Below are 18,777 nucleotides of genomic sequence, written 5' to 3' on the forward strand. Positions count from 1 at the left end.
GACCACTCCTGATGTGAATCCCAACGAAACTGTTCATTTCTATGCTGACCTCAACACAATCTTTTCCAACAATCGAAGGACACTGAGATGATCACTGATAAGCTGAATCCCACAGACCAGTTGAAGTTCAATCATTCCTGGTTTCATATAGAATTACAGCTGCCAGTTTCTGCTAATGTGACCACCTTAATAAACCCCCTTTCTGTTCTCATTGTAGGATGTGGATGGTAAGGTAAAAAACACAGACGACGTCCACAGCTTACCTGGCCACACTTCAGATGACGATCAGGTGGAACCTGTTTTCATAACAACCATACGTCATACACCACTAGTCTCTGAGATGATCACTGATGACCACAATTCAGATGACGACCAGGTGATGTTCTATGATTCTATAATTCACTTTCTACTCTTTCAGTTTCTATTCTTTGATTATTCCTTTTTTGGCCAACCTTGACTAATTCTTTTCGTTTATCATTGCAGGATGTGGATCCTATGAACCACGTCACAGAGGATCTCCCCATTACAGATGATCCCAAATCAAATGATGACGAGTTGGTCACTGCTGAGAAAAATGTAACGCACCAGGTGATGTTCACACACACTCTTTTTCATATATATTTGCAGTCAGCAGCCTATTCTCATTCGACCACCTAAATTTACTCTTTTTGGGTTTCCATGATAGGATGTGGAATGCTATGGATCAAGAAAAAGAATATGTCCACAAATCACCTGACCACGACACAGAAGATGTGCAGCCACAACCCCAGTCACCTACAACATGTCAGAATGCCGTCACCAATGAGCCTGAAGACCAAATCCAGACAAATCCTCCTCGTGAAGAAACAGTTCAGAAGACCTCAGAGACTCGTACTTTTGGGACCCTAATCTCGGGTAGATTGGAACCGACTTCTTAAATCTACGACAAAGCTGATCACCCAGACAGCCCCAAGATTAGCCACATACTCCATCATGGTCTCAAGATTTACGATCCAATAAGCATAGACCCACTTCTATCAGCAGGTCCAATGTTCGACCAAATGGCTGGTCCATCCTCTCCGTCAGGCATTCGTTTACGGTTGTCACCACTTCCTTTCACTCCACTCACATCACCGGTCAAAAGTTCAGACAGCGGTCTTGGTTTCGCGAGTCACGCAACAACACCCAATGCTTTTAAAGCACAGCTTCGCCCAACTCGCCACCATGCATCGGACCTGCTACTTCTGCTGTGGAGGTATGTCTCCTATATAGGAGAGATGTTCAATTTAATCAGCTAAACAATTTTGCTTACTTCACATTTATTGGACAGAAACAGGATATGGCTGCAGGGGATCCTATCGTCGATCTCACAACAACCAAAGATCCCCCAGCACACGTTCCATCTTCCCTCGAGAACCTTCTCGCTAAGGAATTATTCAGCTCTCCACTCATTCCTGCTTTGGATCTCATCACTCCACTCCCGGAGAGGGAATGTGAGCTTTTCGATCAAGTTCTCAAAAGCAACATTAATGTGTAAGCTTTATCAACAACATCTCAGTACCTGTTTCATGCCAAGTTATTGAGTTTCTTTACATTGCACCCCTTATTTTGAAAATTTTGTTGTAACATGTACCATAGCACTCCATCTGATTTGAGTTTTTAAACAAATATCTTCTCGAAATGGCTAAGCCTAAGCAATGGACAACCACTTATGTAAGACACACTATCTATTTTGTTTAAGATCATTAGTTTGCTAGCTATTTTGTTTAACAAGAAACATTGTTAAATGAACAGCAAATGGAAATTCTTGTCCACATGCTCTCGGCGAGACACTCAGAGATTCTTCAGACTGAAAAAGCAGCTTTCGCCCCACCTATCCTTGCTTCCGCAATCAACGACATTTTCAACGATTTCAACAAGTGTCGTAAGAACAAAAAGAACACTTTCGTGTGGGACCAGCGTTTGGTGGACATTGTTCTTTGCCCAGGAAAGAAATGGATGAAGGACATCCACACCATCTACATGCCTATGCTATGGAACGAGTCTCATTGGATTGTGTTAGCAATCCTCGACATGGGATTGATTGAAGTACTTTATCCTCTACCCGCTTTGCATGGAGTAAGACGAATGGCTAAGTGGATGAAACCCGTGCTGGCTTGCCTCCCTTACCTTGTGAAGAAAGTTGCCATGTGTGAGTTAACCCAATTCACTGGGGTCAAGCCGTTTATATGCACGCGTATTCCAGACATCTACATTAACGGTCGCTCCGGTGATTGCGGCCCTGTTACCATGAAGTTCCTAGAGATGCACGCACATGGTGATCCAGCCCCTGGAATGACTGGCATCACAGATGAGATTGTAGACGACATACGCAAGCAATACGCAATGGACATCTACAAGACCATGGTACTTCTTGCTTACTATGCTGGTCACTGCTCTGATCAGTAGAAACTACAATGACTGTCTCCTCCCCATCTTTTGTGTGTAATATATTGGGAGTCTCGGATCACTTAGGTTTTCGATGCTTTTGTTTTGGTAATTTGCAGGCAATGTAGCTAGCGTAAACATAACGCTTTCTTAAACTTTCTTTGTTTAACACTTTTGGTAATAGTTTTGCTTTTACTATCTCTTTCTTAAACCACCTTCGTTTTTACATTTTCAGTAAACAAAAGAAATCCACAAGAATTAATTTCTGTCCACAACCACAACCAACATATATTTTTACATTTTCTCTCCATATCCACAAACAATTAATTATTCATTTTTTACTACATACCGGACCTCATCTACAAATTCATTTCCATTAAGTATCGAGCAGACTAAATCCCTAACACGCTCCCAAATTTCTCAACCAATTTCCTGCTCTTCCATCTCCACACCTCCAAAATTCGACATGAGCTCATCCTTTTCCTCCTCAAGGTCATATTCAGGGAGACAAACAACTGGAATACCCACTAGTTTTTGGTGTGGAGCTCCTCTAACTACATTCGGCGCTTAAACCAAGGAAAATCTTTTCCGCAGATTCTATCGATGCAAGATTGGGGATAAGGTTAGTGCAATTCCAACCATCTCTTGTAAACCGGTATCATATCATATGTAAGCTAGATCTAATACTCGTTCTCATTATCAGAGGAAAGCCGAGCACCACTTGTTCAAGTGGGTTGACGAGGCCATTGTTGACGAGATCAACATGGTTGATGCAAAACACTCCCAACTAAAGGAGGATGTATACTCTTTCAAGATGTACACAGCCAGACGCTTGAAAAACCAGGCCAAACAAATCGAACAGACCCTACACCAGATCAAAACGCTTATGGATGCAAAGACCAACAGCTGTGAAACTCAGCAGAAGTCGGCATTGACCACAGAAGATACTCTTGCCTCCCCAACGAGGCCCTCTGCTGTGTACAACCCTTTGACCAACATCGCAGTTGCAGCCATTGCACTTGGAACGGTGGCATGGATCTACTCTAGGATCAACAACTAAATATTTAAATGTGGGTTTTCCCTAAGTCTCTGTTTCTTAGTCTCCGAGTATGTAATATGGTTCTGCTATCTTAGGATTTCAACTAATGCCTTTGTTTAACTGGTACTCTTTGTTCAATCAACTAATGCCCTTGTTTTACTCTCAACTTGTCATTACTGAACTTGTATTCTAAAGACCATCTCCCTAAATAGGACCATGGGTTAGTAATTGATAATTCAGATCACGAAAGATTCAACATAGGGGCAAAAAAGGGGTCCAACTCCTCCACACCTCCCACATCTGTTCTGATTCACTTTCTTCTTGGGTACCTAACACAATACAAAAAAAATTGCATATCAGCAGTACTTCAATTTCCAACAATGGCAAAATAAAGAAACTTTTCAAACCTTAAACTCTCCAGTTGAGGGTTTGCGTGCCTTCCAACGACGACCAGGCTGCCTCTTGGTTATAGGAGGGTATACAACCATCTGGCTTACTTCCTCTGGTATGTCCACATCCCTAGGGTCTTCATCCGGATTGATCACACCTGCATATGTCTCCCTCCACACCGATGTCTTGTACCAATGACCGCACAGTGTCTCCGTTGACACTCCAAGACCGTTTGCTGCAAGAATAGCATGTCCACAAGGTATTTTGATATTGTCAAAATACTTACAACTACACTTCCTCTCAGCTAGCATTACATTGTCAGACCTCCCAAACTTTCCCAAAACTTGACAAGTCCACTCATTAACAGAATTTATGTAACTTCCATTAACAGTCGCTATGTTTTTTGTCATCTCTTTGTCCATCTCTATCGTGACAGTGCCAGTGTGTTTCTCTGCCTTCTTCCTACGCGCACTGAACCACCGTGTCATCATTCTCTGAATGAACTTTACCAACTCAAGAATGTTGGCTCCCCTCCCCTCCAATAGCGCATTATTCAGCTGCTCATCAATATTGCTAGTCATGATGTTTTATCTCTCACTAGGGAAATTTGATCTTGACCAACGAGCTGTACCAATTTTACCAAGATACCTCCCACAAGCACTATTAGTGGACCTTATCTTCCCATATAGTTCCTTGTACTCACGTGGCATGTGCGCCATCGCTGTCTTCGTCACCAACTCTGCCAAATGCTTACTTGAAAACCTTGAATTCACATTTCTTGCTAAATGAACTATGCAAGCTCCATGCTTAGCTTGAGGATAAATCTTACTCACAGCATTGAATATACAAACAGCCATGTCAGAAATTATGGCGAGAGTTGGGGAATCGCTTAAAATCCTCTCTACTTTTTGCAGAAACCATGTCCACGCATCCTCATCCTCAGCGTCCACAACTGCAAAAGCTAGAGGGTATATGTGACATCCCCGATCGTAGATGACCGGAAATGACACGGTCGATGTTCTCCGATGGTTGACCCGAGGTTCTCGGAATAATTCCGATCACCTTAGACCAACAACCAAAGAACACAGACACTCCTATCGGATATCACTCTCGGCTTTTCAACCCGATAAAGCAATATTCGATAGTTAGTTCATCCCGGACAAGGACTAATATCATTTGAGAACTCGTGATTTACAAACATCTTTTATACATTATTTATTTACTTTAAGCATCTTACAAAGCGTTATAGTTTTATCCTACGGCCCATCGCCCAACAACGTTTTAAGTAAATATACATCAAAAGGTACGTTGCAAGGACAACAAAATACTACCGCTGGTTGGCCATTCCTTCCGTCCAAAGTAGCGATCTCCCAACTAGTGGTTACCTGCACACACAACAATGAGTCATGAGCAACTAATTTACTCAGTGAATCTAGAATCACAACACAATCAATACTAAACAAAACAAATATCAAATGCATACACATGATTGTGCAAGTACTAGTACTATATTTTAGTATATCAATCATCGCTGTGAATTCTTATTTTGAATATCACTTCCACAATTCCCGCCTCTCATCGAACTCATATAATACAATATATATACTAGACCCGAGGAACCACTAAGGCTAACCGAGCCTAGTAAGTTAGCATTACCATCATCCTCGAATGTCCTTATGAACATTCGGAACTGCATCGTCATGCAGTACACGGTCTCCAGGGTGCTACCCCATCATCGTGTCTTCATGACCTTGTTCCATTCGCAGGACCAAGTCACGGTAATGCGGGACTTTAGGGATAGTGAATAATAATAAGACTTCACATGATTTTACTTCCATGATTATTCCAAAATTAATCCTTAGTTAATCCATAATTAATCATAATTAATTCTTAATTAATCAAAGATTAATCCTTAATTAATCTCATATTAATCTTTATTTTAATCCAAGATTAGTTCTTAATTAATCATGATTACTCCTTAAATAATCCAAGATTAATTCTCAATTAAACCAAGATAAATTCTTAAATAAGATTAGTACTTGAGAACAAATACTAATATTAGGATTAACATCAGTTTAATATTTTGATCATATCTTTGAGTTTAAGTGTTTACACTAAGTAAACACCACAAGGTTCATAAAGATTTAGAGACTTTGCTTCATAACTAAAATAGTTCAATTCCTTTTTAATCATACACTCATATGTGATCTATCACCACATCCATCTAGACTCACCTAGAGATTAGTCTTGAAACTGGCTTCAACAAGACTGAAGTTGCACTTGAACAAGGCTGAACAAACTCAAAATCTAAACCGTTAGATGAACTCAGATAGTTCTCCTCTCCAAGGTAAGCTCGCAGCTGGACTTCTGATCTTCCTCACAGAAACAAACAGATCAAGAGCTAGAGATCAATCACCAGCAATTTGTTTCTTGATTTATTTTTCTGATTTTTCTCACTGAATTTTTCTGTTCTTCTTTCTTAGTTCTCTCTGAAATTCTCTGGATTTTTCTGCAGTGTTATGAACGTGGGAAGCAGCTGGAGGAGGGTTTAAACATGAGGTGAGGTTGCTTCAGGTGAGGGTTTCACTCAGGACAAAGCTAGGCTGAGTGTTGACATCTAGCAAGCTGCTTCAGCACTCTCAGCACAAGCTGCTGTCCTTTCCTTACCCTGAAGAAATCTCCAGCCCTTACATGTGCTTATCACATGACAAATTAAGAAACAAGGCAAGCAGGCAGCTTGTGATTGTCATGTGCCATTACTGAAGAAGCTAGGCAAGCAGACAGGTGAATAACATGTGACTTAATACTGAGCAAGAAGGCTGGTGAAGGACATAACTCAGTTCAAAAATTATTTAGGAAGCTGGTGAATAATTTAAATAATTTTTCTACTACTTTTTCTTTTCCTTCAGCTCTCGGAAAATTTTCTCCAGCTTAATAAAAATTCGACCAAATATTTAAGACTCGACCGAAACTATCAAGGGAAAGTATTTCAACCACAAGACAGTCTCATCGAGACATTAATTTACCGATCGATTTTTATTTTATTTAATTCTGATGGAATAAACTCGGAACAGATTTTCAGAATTTCTTGACCAAAATTCTATCAACTCGTGGGAGTTATTACATTCTTCCCCCCTCAAAAGAATTCGTCCCCGAATTCTCAAAACATAATTGTACACCCTTTACTGGACGGCTGGGGTATCTAAGAAGAGTTCTGGATAATCAGCTCTGAACTTGTCTTCTTCTTCCCATGTTATAACAATTCTCTGTCGCTTTCCCCAAAATACTTGAACTTGCGGAATTTCTCGGTTCTTTAACTTCTTGATACGACGCTCGCCTATCCGCAAAGGACCTTGAGGATAAGTGAGGTTAGATTGCAAGTTCTCTGGTCTCTGCGGCTCGACCATATTTGGATCTGGTATATGCTTACGCAACATCGATACATGAAATACCGGATGCATAAGCATATCGGGTGGAAGTTCTAGTCTATAGGCTACTTCTCCAACTCTAGAAACAATTCGGTACGGACCAATGTAGCGGGTTGCTAACTTACCAAATTTTCCTTTCCTTGCAGCAACCTTCAAGAAGACTAAATCATTTACTGCAAAAATGACTTCCCTTCTACCGCGGTCGGCATATTTCTTTTGACGGTCTTGAGCCTTCTTCATATTTGCTTGAATTAATTTCACTTTCTCAGCAGCCTCATCTACAATTTCGGGACCAAGAGTTCTTCTCTCACCAACTTCTGCCCAACATACTGGCGTTCTACAAGGTCGACCATACAGTGCTTCATACGGTGACATACCAATACTGGAGTGGTAGCTATTGTTGTAGGAGAATTCTATCAGCGGTAAAAACGTTTCCCATGGACCATTCCAATCGAGGACACATAACCTTAACAGATCTTCAAGAGTTCTGATGGTTCTTTCGGTTTGTCCATCGGTTTCCGGATGAAACGCAGTGCTCATATGCAAATCAGTTCCCAAAGCTTGTTGAAAGGCTCGCCAAAATTCAGACGTAAAGCGCGGGTCTCGATCTGATACTATATTTGCTGGTACACCATGAAGCTTTACTATTTCTTCCAAATATAGTTCTGCTAACGTCTCCACTTTGTCAGTAAGTTTCATTGGTAGGAAATGAGCAGATTTGGTAAGACGATCGACAATCACCCAAACTGCATCATTCCCACGGCCGGGTGCTCGAGGTAAACCAGAAACAAAGTCCATCGCTACTGCATCCCATTTCCATTCAGGGATAGGTAGGCTTTGAAGTAATCCACCTGGAACTTGATGTTCAGCTTTTATCCGTTGGCAAGTTTGACACTGAGAAACCCATACGGCAACATTTCTCTTTATCCCTGGCCAGTGATAATACCTTTTGATATCTTTATACATTTTTGTACTTCCAGGATGAATGCTTAAGAGAGAATGGTGTGCGGTCCTTAGAATCTCCTCTCTAAGTCCTTCTCCTTTCGGAACAGTTACTCGACCATTGAGTAACAAGGTTCCATCACTAGCAACTTGATATCCACCAAAATTTCCTTCATTTAACTGCTCTCGTATCTTTTTCAGGTTCAAATCTCTCATTTGACATTCTCGGATACGAGCAAGTAAACCAGCTTGGCTTACTGCTTGTAGTCCTAGAGGTTCTCCCTCTTCTCCTTCTAGAGCAGCCAAACTAATCATCTTGAATTCTGCTTCAAGGTTCTGGAGTTCCTTTTCGATATCCACATCAACTTTCCTTCTGCTCAAAGCATCAGCAACAACATTTGCTTTTCCTGGATGATATAGGATCTTCATGTTGTAGTCGGCTACAAATTCCATCCATCGCCTTTGCCTTAGGTTCAAATCAGGTTGAGTGAAAATATACTTAAGGCTTTTATGGTCGGTGAATACTTGAATCTTCTCGCCGTACAAATATGATCGCCAAATCCAAAGGGCAAATACTACTGCAGCCATCTCTAGGTCGTGTGTCGGATAGTTTACTTCATGCTTTCTTAGTTGCCTTGATGCATAGGCGATTACCTTATCGTCCTGCATCAGTACACAACCTAAACCAACATGAGATGCATCTGTATACACTGTGTACGGTTGGTTAGGCTTAGGCAAGGCTAAGATAGGAGCAGTCGTCAAAGCTTCTTTTAACTTTTCAAACGCTTCGTCGGTTTCTGTACTCCATTCATAGGCAATCCCTTTACCGGTAAGATGAGTTAAAGGCTTTGATATGCTTGCAAACCCTTGGACGAACTTTCTATAATAGCCGGCCAATCCAAGGAAACTCCGAATCTCGGTAACAGAAGTCGGACAAGGCCATTCTTTAATAACAGCTATCTTTTCGGAATCTACGGCAACTCCTTCTCCTGACACTCGATGTCCTAAGAAGCCAACTTCTCTTTTCCAGAAACGACACTTACTAAGCTTAGCAAAAAGCTTTTGATCTCGCAGACGCTCAAGAACTAGTCGTAGATGCCTCCCGTGTTCTTCAGCACTTCGTGAATATATGAGGATGTCATCAATGAATATGATAACAAACTCGTCCAAGTAGTCCCGAAATACTTCATTCATCAGACGCATGAAAGCAGCAGGGGCATTGGTAAGACCAAAAGGCATTACTACAAACTCGAAGTGTCCATATCGGGTTCTAAAGGCAGTTTTCATGATGTCGGTTTCGGAAATCGGAATTTGATGATAACCCGAAGCTAAATCAATCTTCGAAAACCAACTTGCACCTTGCAACTGATCTAACAACTCATCAATTCTTGGGAGTGGATACTTGTCTTTGATGGTCACATTGTTGATTCCACGGTAGTCGATACACAACTGCATGCTTCCATCTTTCTTCTTCACAAACAGCACATGTGCGCCCCACGGTGATGAACTAGGACGAATGAAACCCTTCTCTAATAAATCAGCTAACTGCTTCTTCAATTCGGCGAGTTCTGCGGGTGCCATTCGATATGGTGCCTTTGCTATCGCAGCTGATCCGGGTTCTAAGGTTATAGTAAATGGGTTACTCCTTGACGGAGGCAATCCCTCTAATGCCTTAAACACGTCCGCATATTCTCTGACTATTGAGATGTCTTCCACGTTCTGTTCTTTCTCGTCTTCTACTGGTCCAGCAACTAAGGTCACTAGGTACACTTCTTCACCCTTCTCCAAAAGGTTTTTGACTCTCAAAGCTGATACAAATGATGCTCCAACACTTGGTACTATGCCATGGTAAGCTAAAGCGGGTTGGGTATCTCTCTCGAAAATAATCTTCCCTCGACCACAATCGAGGTGAGCTCGGTGACTTGATAGCCAATCCATCCCTAAGATTACCTCGTACCGCTCTAAGGGAAGAACTAACAGATGAGCCGGGAAAACCGTCTCTTGGATAATGATTGGAACTCTTAGAATACAGCCTTCAGTTTCAAGAACTTGATCTCCGGGAGTTAGAACGGAAATGGTTAAATCCAGTTTAGTGAATTCTCCATAAAATCTGGATGCTACTTCAGGGGCTACAAAACTATGTGTTGCTCCCGAATCGAAAAGTATATGGGCGGATATTCCACCCACAAGCAAAGTTCCTGACAATAATTGACTTTACCGTCAATTATTTACTCAATCAATTTATAATACTTTATATTACTATTTCACCAATCATTTTTTTTTTAAATGAATTATGCAACACTCAATTGGATAAGAAAGCAAACCTGTGATCGGACCATGCGGTGGTCCGGATGGTCCTGGTAACTCTAAAGCGTAAGCCCTACAAGCAGTGGCTTGACGCTTAGCCGGGGGTAAGGGTAAAGGTGGGTTAACTGGTCCAACGGGCCGAACACTTGAAACAGCAGGCTGAGCAAGATGAGTGCGTGGACATGATGTCGCGTAATGTCCTCGCTCTCCACACGTGAAACAAGTGATGTGATATGGTACAGCCGGTCGGAACTGTCGCACAGTTGGACAATCTCTCCTAACATGGCCCAGTTGGCCACAACTGAAACAAGTCGGGGTTCTCGGTATCTGTCCTCCCGATCGACCTCCCCGAAAAACTCTACCTCCTCGTCCTCTTTGCATAACCGGAGATGGCTGACGCTGGACTGGAACAGATGGACGTCTTGGTGGTGCAGAATGGCTAGCAGAAGCTCTCTCAGCAGCAATGGCCTCCTCAACATTCACCGCAAGCTCAACAAGATCAGAAAACCTATGAAACTCTACTGCCTCAAGTCTGCTCCTGATATCCGGGCTAAGTCCTCGAAGGAACTTTCGGATAATCATCATCTCATCCTCTTCACCATAATGCACATACTGCCTGAGACGGGTGAACTCTGCATCATACCTCCTAACAGATAATCCTCCCTGAACTAGCTCCATGAACTTGATCTCCAATCTGTCTCTTGCCTCCGGTGGGAAGTACTTCCTAACGAACGCTGTACGGAAGTCAGCCCAACTCAGATTGAAATCTCCAAAGTTCCTCTCTACACATAACCACCAACTAATGGCGTCCTTCTCCAGATAGTAAACTGCCACATCCTTCTTGAATTCTTCCTGACAACGGGTTGCAGCAAAATTCTGCTCAAGATTGTGCAGCCACGCATCAGCTTCAAATGGATCATTCCCTCCTTGGTAACGCTTTGTTCCCAAGTTCTTCATAATCATGACTATCTTCAGGAAGTCTGGATGAGAAGTAGTAGGAACTGGAGCTGGCTGAGCACGCTGTGCTTCACGCTGTGCATTCAGTGCTTGATGCTGCAAATTCACCATCTCAGCCATCAGTTCTAGAAGTGCCACTATAGCTGGATCAGTTGGCGCTGGCTCAGGTTGTGCTGCTGGAATAGGTGCGGCAGGAGCTGGTGGAATATGAGCTTCTGGAGATGCAGGAGCTGCGGGATGATCTCCATGTATTGGACTATCGTTGACCACATCCACCTCAATGTCCATAAAGTACGGGTCTGGAGACAAAGGCATGTGCACTGGTGTCTGATTATATGACCCTTCAGACGGGTCAGTCTCAAAGCTTGAGCATGAAGGTGTAGCCTCAAAGCTAGGAGTGGGAAGTGGTGCTGGAGTAGATGGCGGCGAAGAGTCTGGAGATGATGAAATATGTATCGGTAGATAAGCTCCACCACGTCTGGCCCGTCTCGGTGGCATCTGCAACGAAAGATCATGGTAAGTTTCTACCCAGGTCTATATATTTCTAAGAGAAGGAACAAACCAGCATATCCTAATTATCCTTGCGACACATTTTTGACTCAAAAAAATTATTTGAAACAAGTCCCATTCTAGCATCGTAAAACAATGCTCTGATACCACCTTTGTGACATCCCCGATCGTAGATGACCGGAAATGACACGGTCGATGTTCTCCGATGATTGACCCGAGGTTCTCGGAATATTTCCGATCACCTTAGACCAACAACCAAAGAACACAGACACTCCTATCGGATATCACTCTAGGCTTTTCAACCCGATAAAGCAATATTCGATAGTTAGTTCATCCCGGACAAGGACTAATATCATTTGAGAACTCGTGATTTACAAACATCTTTTATACATTATTTATTTACTTTAAGCATCTTACAAAGCGTTATAGTTTTATCCTACGGCCTATCGCCCAACAACGTTTTAAGTAAATATACATCAAAAGGTACGTTGCAAGGACAACAAAATACTACCGCTGGTTGGCCGTTCCTTCCGTCCAAAAGTAGCGATCTCCCAACTAGTGGTTACCTGCACACACAACAATGAGTCATAAGCAACTAATTTACTCAGTGAATCTAGAATCACAACACAATCAATACTAAACAAAACAAATATCAAATACATACACATGATTGTGCAAGTACTAGTACTATATTTTAGTATATCAATCATCGCTGTGAATTCTTATTTTGAATATCACTTCCACAATTCCCACCTCTCATCGAACTCATATAATACAATATATATACTAGACCCGAGGAACCACTAAGGCTAACTGAGCCTAGTAAGTTAGCATTACCATCATCCTCGAATGTCCTTATGAACATTCGGAACTGCATCGTCATGCAGTACACGGTCTCCAGGGTGCTACCCCATCATCGTGTCTTCATGACCTTGTTCCATTCGCAGGACCAAGTCACGGTAATGCGGGACTTTAGGGATAGTGAATAATAATAAGACTTCACATGATTTTACTTCCATGATTATTCCAAAATTAATCCTTAGTTAATCCATAATTAATCATAATTAATTTTTAATTAATCAAAGATTAATCCTTAATTAATCTCATATTAATCTTTAATTATTTCAAGATTAGTTCTTAATTAATCATGATTACTCCTTAAATAATCCAAGATTAATTCTCAATTAAACCAAGATAAATTCTTAAATAAGATTAGTACTTGAGAACAAATATCATGGGGAGATTGGATAGTAATGGAAATGAGATGTGGTCTTGGTATGACTATATACATCTGGCGCAAGGCTCTATTGGTGAAATTGAAGTGGAGAAACTGGGTCGTGACAGGTTTAGAATAGTGTCAGCGATGGAAAGGATAGGAAGTAATTGGTTTGTGTGTTTACAGCGAGTTCATGGATACAGAGTTGACAAAGGCGTTATGGAAATTATCATTTGTGATTGGCCCTCAAATGGTGGGATAATATGGTGGCGTGTTTTAAAATTGGTATACATGGCAGGGAAACATTATATATTTTTTTCGAATCTGTGGAAAGTGGTTGACTCACATCATGGGGGAAGTGTGGCCTCTCTTACACACGGGAGAGTTTCTGATAATAACATGTCCATTAACTTGTTCATGTTTGGTTTTAGTCTTTTCTTTATTCTAGGATGGTTAATTTGGTACACAAATATTTATATTTTTCCAGACCCCACGATGGTTCAAATTTGGGAGGGGAGGATACGGAGGCTCTCTTTGGTAAGAGATGAGTAGCTTATTAATAATTTGGTATTTAAATGAAGATTTTAAGTTGGAATTGTCAAGGTCTTGGGAGTAAGTGGACTATTAGTTATTTGCGGGAAATATATTATAAACATAAACCAAGCTTTATGTTTTTATCGGAAACAAAACAGAAATTTGATTTTGTTCAATCTTTTCAGTTTCATTTTGGTTTTACCCATCTTCATACAGTTGATCCTATTGGCAGAAGCGGTGGCTTGGCGTTATACTATGATTCTAGCTACAAGGTGACAATCATATCATCGAGTAACCGGATCATTGATGTGGAAACGGAACATAAAGGAAAGCGAATTTTCTTATCGTTTGTCTATGGGGAACCAAATCAAAATTTACGGAACCAGTGTGGGAAAGATTAACGAGGATTGGGATATCGAGAACTGACCCATGGTTTATTATTGGAGATTTAAATGAGATAAGAGGAAACCATGAGAAAGAAGGTGGTACTTTGCGGCATGCTGATACTTTTTTAGGTTTTAATAATATGATAGACAATTGTGGCTTAATGGAATTTCCTTGTCTTGGGAATAATTTATCATGGAGTGGGAGGAGAAAATGACATAATGTTAAGTGCCGGTTGGATCGAGCGCTTGGCAATAATGACTGGCACAATATGTTTCCCTATTCCCATGTGGAATACCTAGGTATGTTTGGATCGGATCATAGACCGATTGTGGCGTCGGTTGAGGACAAAGTGATCAAATTCAGAGGTTCCTTTCGGTTTGATAAGAGATGGATAGGTGAAGAGGGGCTGATGGAATCCATATCCAGGGGCTGGCAATCAAAACGAGTTAATGATAAAGTTGGAATTGTGGATAGGGTACACTGGTGTAGACATGAAATATCAGTATGGCGAAAGAACAACCCTCCATATGGGAAGGAAAAGATAAATACTTTGCAAAAAGCACTTGAGGATATACAAAATGATTTTACTAAGTCAAATGAAGAGGTATTGGAGGTGTCCAAGAAACTGAAGGAGGCTTATAGAGACGAGGAAGAATACTGGGAACAAAAAAGTAGAGTTAAATGGCGCACTTGCGGGGATAGAAACGCAGAGTTTTACCATGCATTGACAAAACAACGGAGAATCCAAAATAGGATAATTGGTTTACACAAAGAGGATGGAACGTGGGTTAACTCGGAGGAGGAGGTGGAGAGAGTGGCTGTCAACTATTTCAATGATTTATTCCGTACATCTTCTCCATCAGGTATTGAGAGTTTTCTGGAAGAGGTACCGACTTCGGTGACGGAAGTTCAGAATAATAGACTATTAGCTACGGCTACGGAAGAAGAAGTTAAGGCAGCACTTTTTATGATGCACCCGGAGAAGGCTCCGGGACCAGATGGAATGACGGCATTGTTTTACCAACAATCCTGGTCAGTAATTAAAGGTGATGTGGTTCGCATGGTTAACGAGTTTTTGAGAACTGGGGTATTTGATGATAGACTGAATTTGACAAATATTTGTCTTATTCCAAAGACAGCGAGACCGAGTCGAATGACAGAATTGAGACCCATCAGTTTGTGTAATGTTGGGTATAAGATCATCTCTAAAGTGTTATGTCAGAGACTCAAAGTAATATTACCAAATTTGATTTCGTAAACACAATCGGCTTTTGTTTCTGGGAGGTTGTTATCGGATAATATCCTCATTGCGCAGGAAATGTTTCATGGGTTACGAACTAATAAGTCCTGTCAGGGGAAATTTATAGGAATCAAGACGGATATGAGTAAGGCATATGATCGAGTTGAATGGAGTTTTCTCCAACGGATTCTATTAAAGATGGGGTTCTCGGGAGAGTGGGTTGCGTTGATGATGCAATGTATTTCCTCGGTTAGTTATAAGGTTTTACTAAATGGACAGCCTAAAGGGCATATTATCCCGGAACGAGGCCTAAGGCAAGGAGATCCGCTATCCCCGTACTTATTTATTTTATGTACTGAAGCGCTTATTGCGAACATTAAAAAGGAAGAGAGGGAAAAGCGGTTAACAGGTCTAAAGGTGGCTCGGGCTAGCCCGACAATTTCTCATTTACTTTTTGCAGACGATAGTCTATTCTTTTGTAAGGCAACAGCGCAGGAATGTGGGGTAATTCTCAAGTTACTTAAAGAATACGAGAGAGCATCAGGTCAACAAATTAATTTTTTAAAGTCATCAATTCAGTTTGGTCATAAGGTTGCGGAAGAGGATAGAGCGGTTATTCATGAGTTGTTAGGAATCTCCACTGTAGGTGGTATGGGGAATTATCTGGGAATCCCGGAGAGTCTCGGTGGGTCAAAAATTCAGATATTTGGTTTTCTAAATGAAAATGTTAACAAGAAGGTTAACAGTTGGACGGTTCGGTTCCTTACTCGAGGTGGTAAAGAGGTCTTAATTAAATCTGTGTCTTCGGCTATGCAAACACATGTCATGTCCTGTTTTAGACTCCCGAAAGGCGTTACAAAAAAAATAACGAGTACCACAGAACATTTCTGGTGGGGAGGCAGCGGTAACAAAAAAGGAATACATTGGTTTTCATGGGATAAAATGTGCACACATAAAGAAGAGGGAGGTTTGAGCTTTAGAGATCTACAAGTCTTCAATACGGCTTTGTTGGCAAAACAACTATGGCGCTTAATAGACAAGCCAGATTGTCTTTTTTCGAAAGTGTTTAAAGGAAGGTATTTCCGAAACTCTCATCCATTGGATGAACACATATCTTATTCTTCCTCTTATGGGTGGAGAAGTATCTGTTCAGCTAGATCTCTGGTTAAAAAAGGGCTAATCAAAAGAGTTGGAACCGGGCAATCGATTTCTGTTTGGAATGACCCCTGGATCCCAGCTCCTCGCCCGAGATCAGCACAACAAAAAAATCATGTTCAATTTTTGAACCCATCTTTAACGGTGGAGGACCTCATCAATCCACTCGATAGGACCTGGAATGTAAACCTCCTTAATGCATACATACACCCGGACGATGTTAAGATCATCAGAGGTATGGCACTTAGCCGGAATCATCGGCCTGATACGTATGGCTGGGCATTTACAGAATCTGGAAAATATTCGGTGAAATCAGGATTTCGAACGGAAACCTTATACCCGGATAGGGAACCAAGGATACCGCCGTTTGGACCAAATATAAAACCTTTGCTGGCTTTCTCCTGGAAATTAAACTGCTCGCCTAAATTGCAGCATTTTATTTGGCAAATACTATCCGGAACATTACCAGTGTACAAAAATTGAAGGACACGTGGTACTGAGTGTGATCTTAGATGTAATATTTGTGGAGCTGAGGAAGAAACAGTCCATCATGTTTTATTTGAATGCCCACCAGCACTGCAAACATGGGCCTTATCTAGGATTTCGTCTCCCCCGGGACTATTTCCCTCAACTTCAGTTTTCTCTAGCTTGGATTCTTTATTCTGGAGGTTACCGAAAGAAGTGGATTCAAACTATTTTCCTTGGATTATGTGGTATATCTGGAAGAATAGAAATAGTAAGATCTATACAAATAGGAATGAGAATCCTCAGGAGATACTACGGATAGCGGATCTCGAGGAAAAACTATGGACAGAAGCACAATTATTGCTACCGGATCCTCATGGTAATGTTCAGTCTACCACCGATTGGCAAACTATGGGTACAACAAGGGTTTGTTGTGTCGATGGATCTTGGAAGGAAAAAGATGTTTTTACTGGACAGGGGTGGTACTGCCGGAAAGTGGATTCAGAGGACAAGATGATGGGGGCAATGAATCTCCGACGTAGCCTATCTCCTTTACATGCAGAATGTGAAGCGCTGATTTGGGCAATGGAGTGCATGAAGACCCTGCAGTTCTCAGATGTAGTTTTTGCGACGGATTGTTCTCAATTGGTGAAGATGGTGTCCTCACCCGAAGAATGGCCAGCATTTACTACGCATATGGAGGAATTTCAACGAAGTAAGACTTTCTTCCCTAATTTCAAGATCCGACATATTCCAAGGGCGCAAAACACAATGGCGGACAAGCTTGCTCATGGGGCAAGGAGTTCACCATCAGCTATGTTATATGTCGATTCGATTCCTCCGGTTTGGCTTTCTGAACCGGTGGAAACTCGTTAGAGTAATTTATTGTTGTCAAAAAAAAAAATTAGGATTAACCTCAGTTTAATATTTTGATCATATCTTTGAGTTTAAGTGTTTACACTAAGTAAACACCACAAGGTTCATAGAGATTTAGAGACTTTTCTTCATAACTAAAATAGTTCAATTCCTTTTTAATCATACACTCATATGTGATCTATCACCACATCCATCTAGACTCACCTAGAGATTAGTCTTGAAACTGGCTTCAACAAGACTGAAGTTGCACTTGAACAAGGCTGAACAAACTCAAAATCTAAACCGTTAGATGAACTCAGATAGTTCTCCTCTCCAAGGTAAGCTCGCAGCTGGACTTCTGATCTTCCTCACAAAAACAAACAGATCAAGAGCTAGAGATCAATCACCAGCAATTTTTTTCTTGATTTATTTTTCTGATTTTTCTCACTGAATTTTTCTGTTCTTCTTTCTTAGTTCTCTCTGAAATTCTCTGGATTTTTCTGCAGTGTTATGAACGTGGGAAGCAGCTGGAGGAGTATTTAAACATGAGGTGAGGTTGCTTCAGGTGAGGGTTTCACTCAGGACAAAGCTAGGCTGAGTGTTGACATCTAGCAAGCTGCTTCAGCACTCTCAGCACAAGCTGCTGTCCTTTCCTTACCCTGAAGAAATCTCCAGCCCTTACATGTGCTTATCACATGACAAATTAAGAAACAAGGCAAGCAGGCAGCTTGTGATTGTCATGTGCCATTACAAGAAGCTAGGCAAGCAGACAGGTGAATAACATGTGACTTAATACTGAGCAAGAAGGCTGGTGATGGACATAACTCAGTTCAAAAATTATTTAGGAAGCTGGTGAATAATTTAAATAATTTTTCTACTACTTTTTCTTTTCCTTCAGCTCTCCTAAAATTTTGTCCAGCTTAATAAAAATTCGACCAAATATTTA

At 41.2% G+C, this 18,777-nt stretch overlaps 1 protein-coding gene across 1 annotated transcript; it reads right to left on the bottom strand.

Annotated features, from left to right (window-relative positions):
• Window positions 1-3,681: 3,681 nt before the first annotated feature.
• On the bottom strand, window positions 3,682-4,416 carry LOC108820197 (uncharacterized). The gene is made up of 2 exons (XM_018593173.1): window positions 3,853-4,416; window positions 3,682-3,774 (listed from the first exon to the last, which is right to left on the bottom strand). The coding sequence occupies exons 1-2, from the start codon at window positions 4,414-4,416 to the stop codon at window positions 3,682-3,684; spliced, it is 657 nt and encodes a 218-aa protein (XP_018448675.1).
• Between the last annotated feature and the right edge of the window lie 14,361 nt (window positions 4,417-18,777).

Source organism: Raphanus sativus, chromosome 8, assembly GCF_000801105.2.
Source record: "Raphanus sativus cultivar WK10039 chromosome 8, ASM80110v3, whole genome shotgun sequence".
In the NCBI taxonomy this organism is placed as follows: Eukaryota; Viridiplantae; Streptophyta; class Magnoliopsida; order Brassicales; family Brassicaceae; genus Raphanus; species Raphanus sativus.

Excerpts from the sequence above, each read along its gene's own strand:
- LOC108820197 (XM_018593173.1), bottom strand. The coding sequence starts at position 4,416 with ATGACTAGCAATATTGATGAGCAGCTGAATAATGCGCTATTGGAGGGG. Across the intron at positions 3,775-3,852 it reads CCTCAACTGGAGAGTTTAAG|GTACCCAAGAAGAAAGTGAA; the intron begins GTTTGAAAAGTT and ends GTATTGTGTTAG.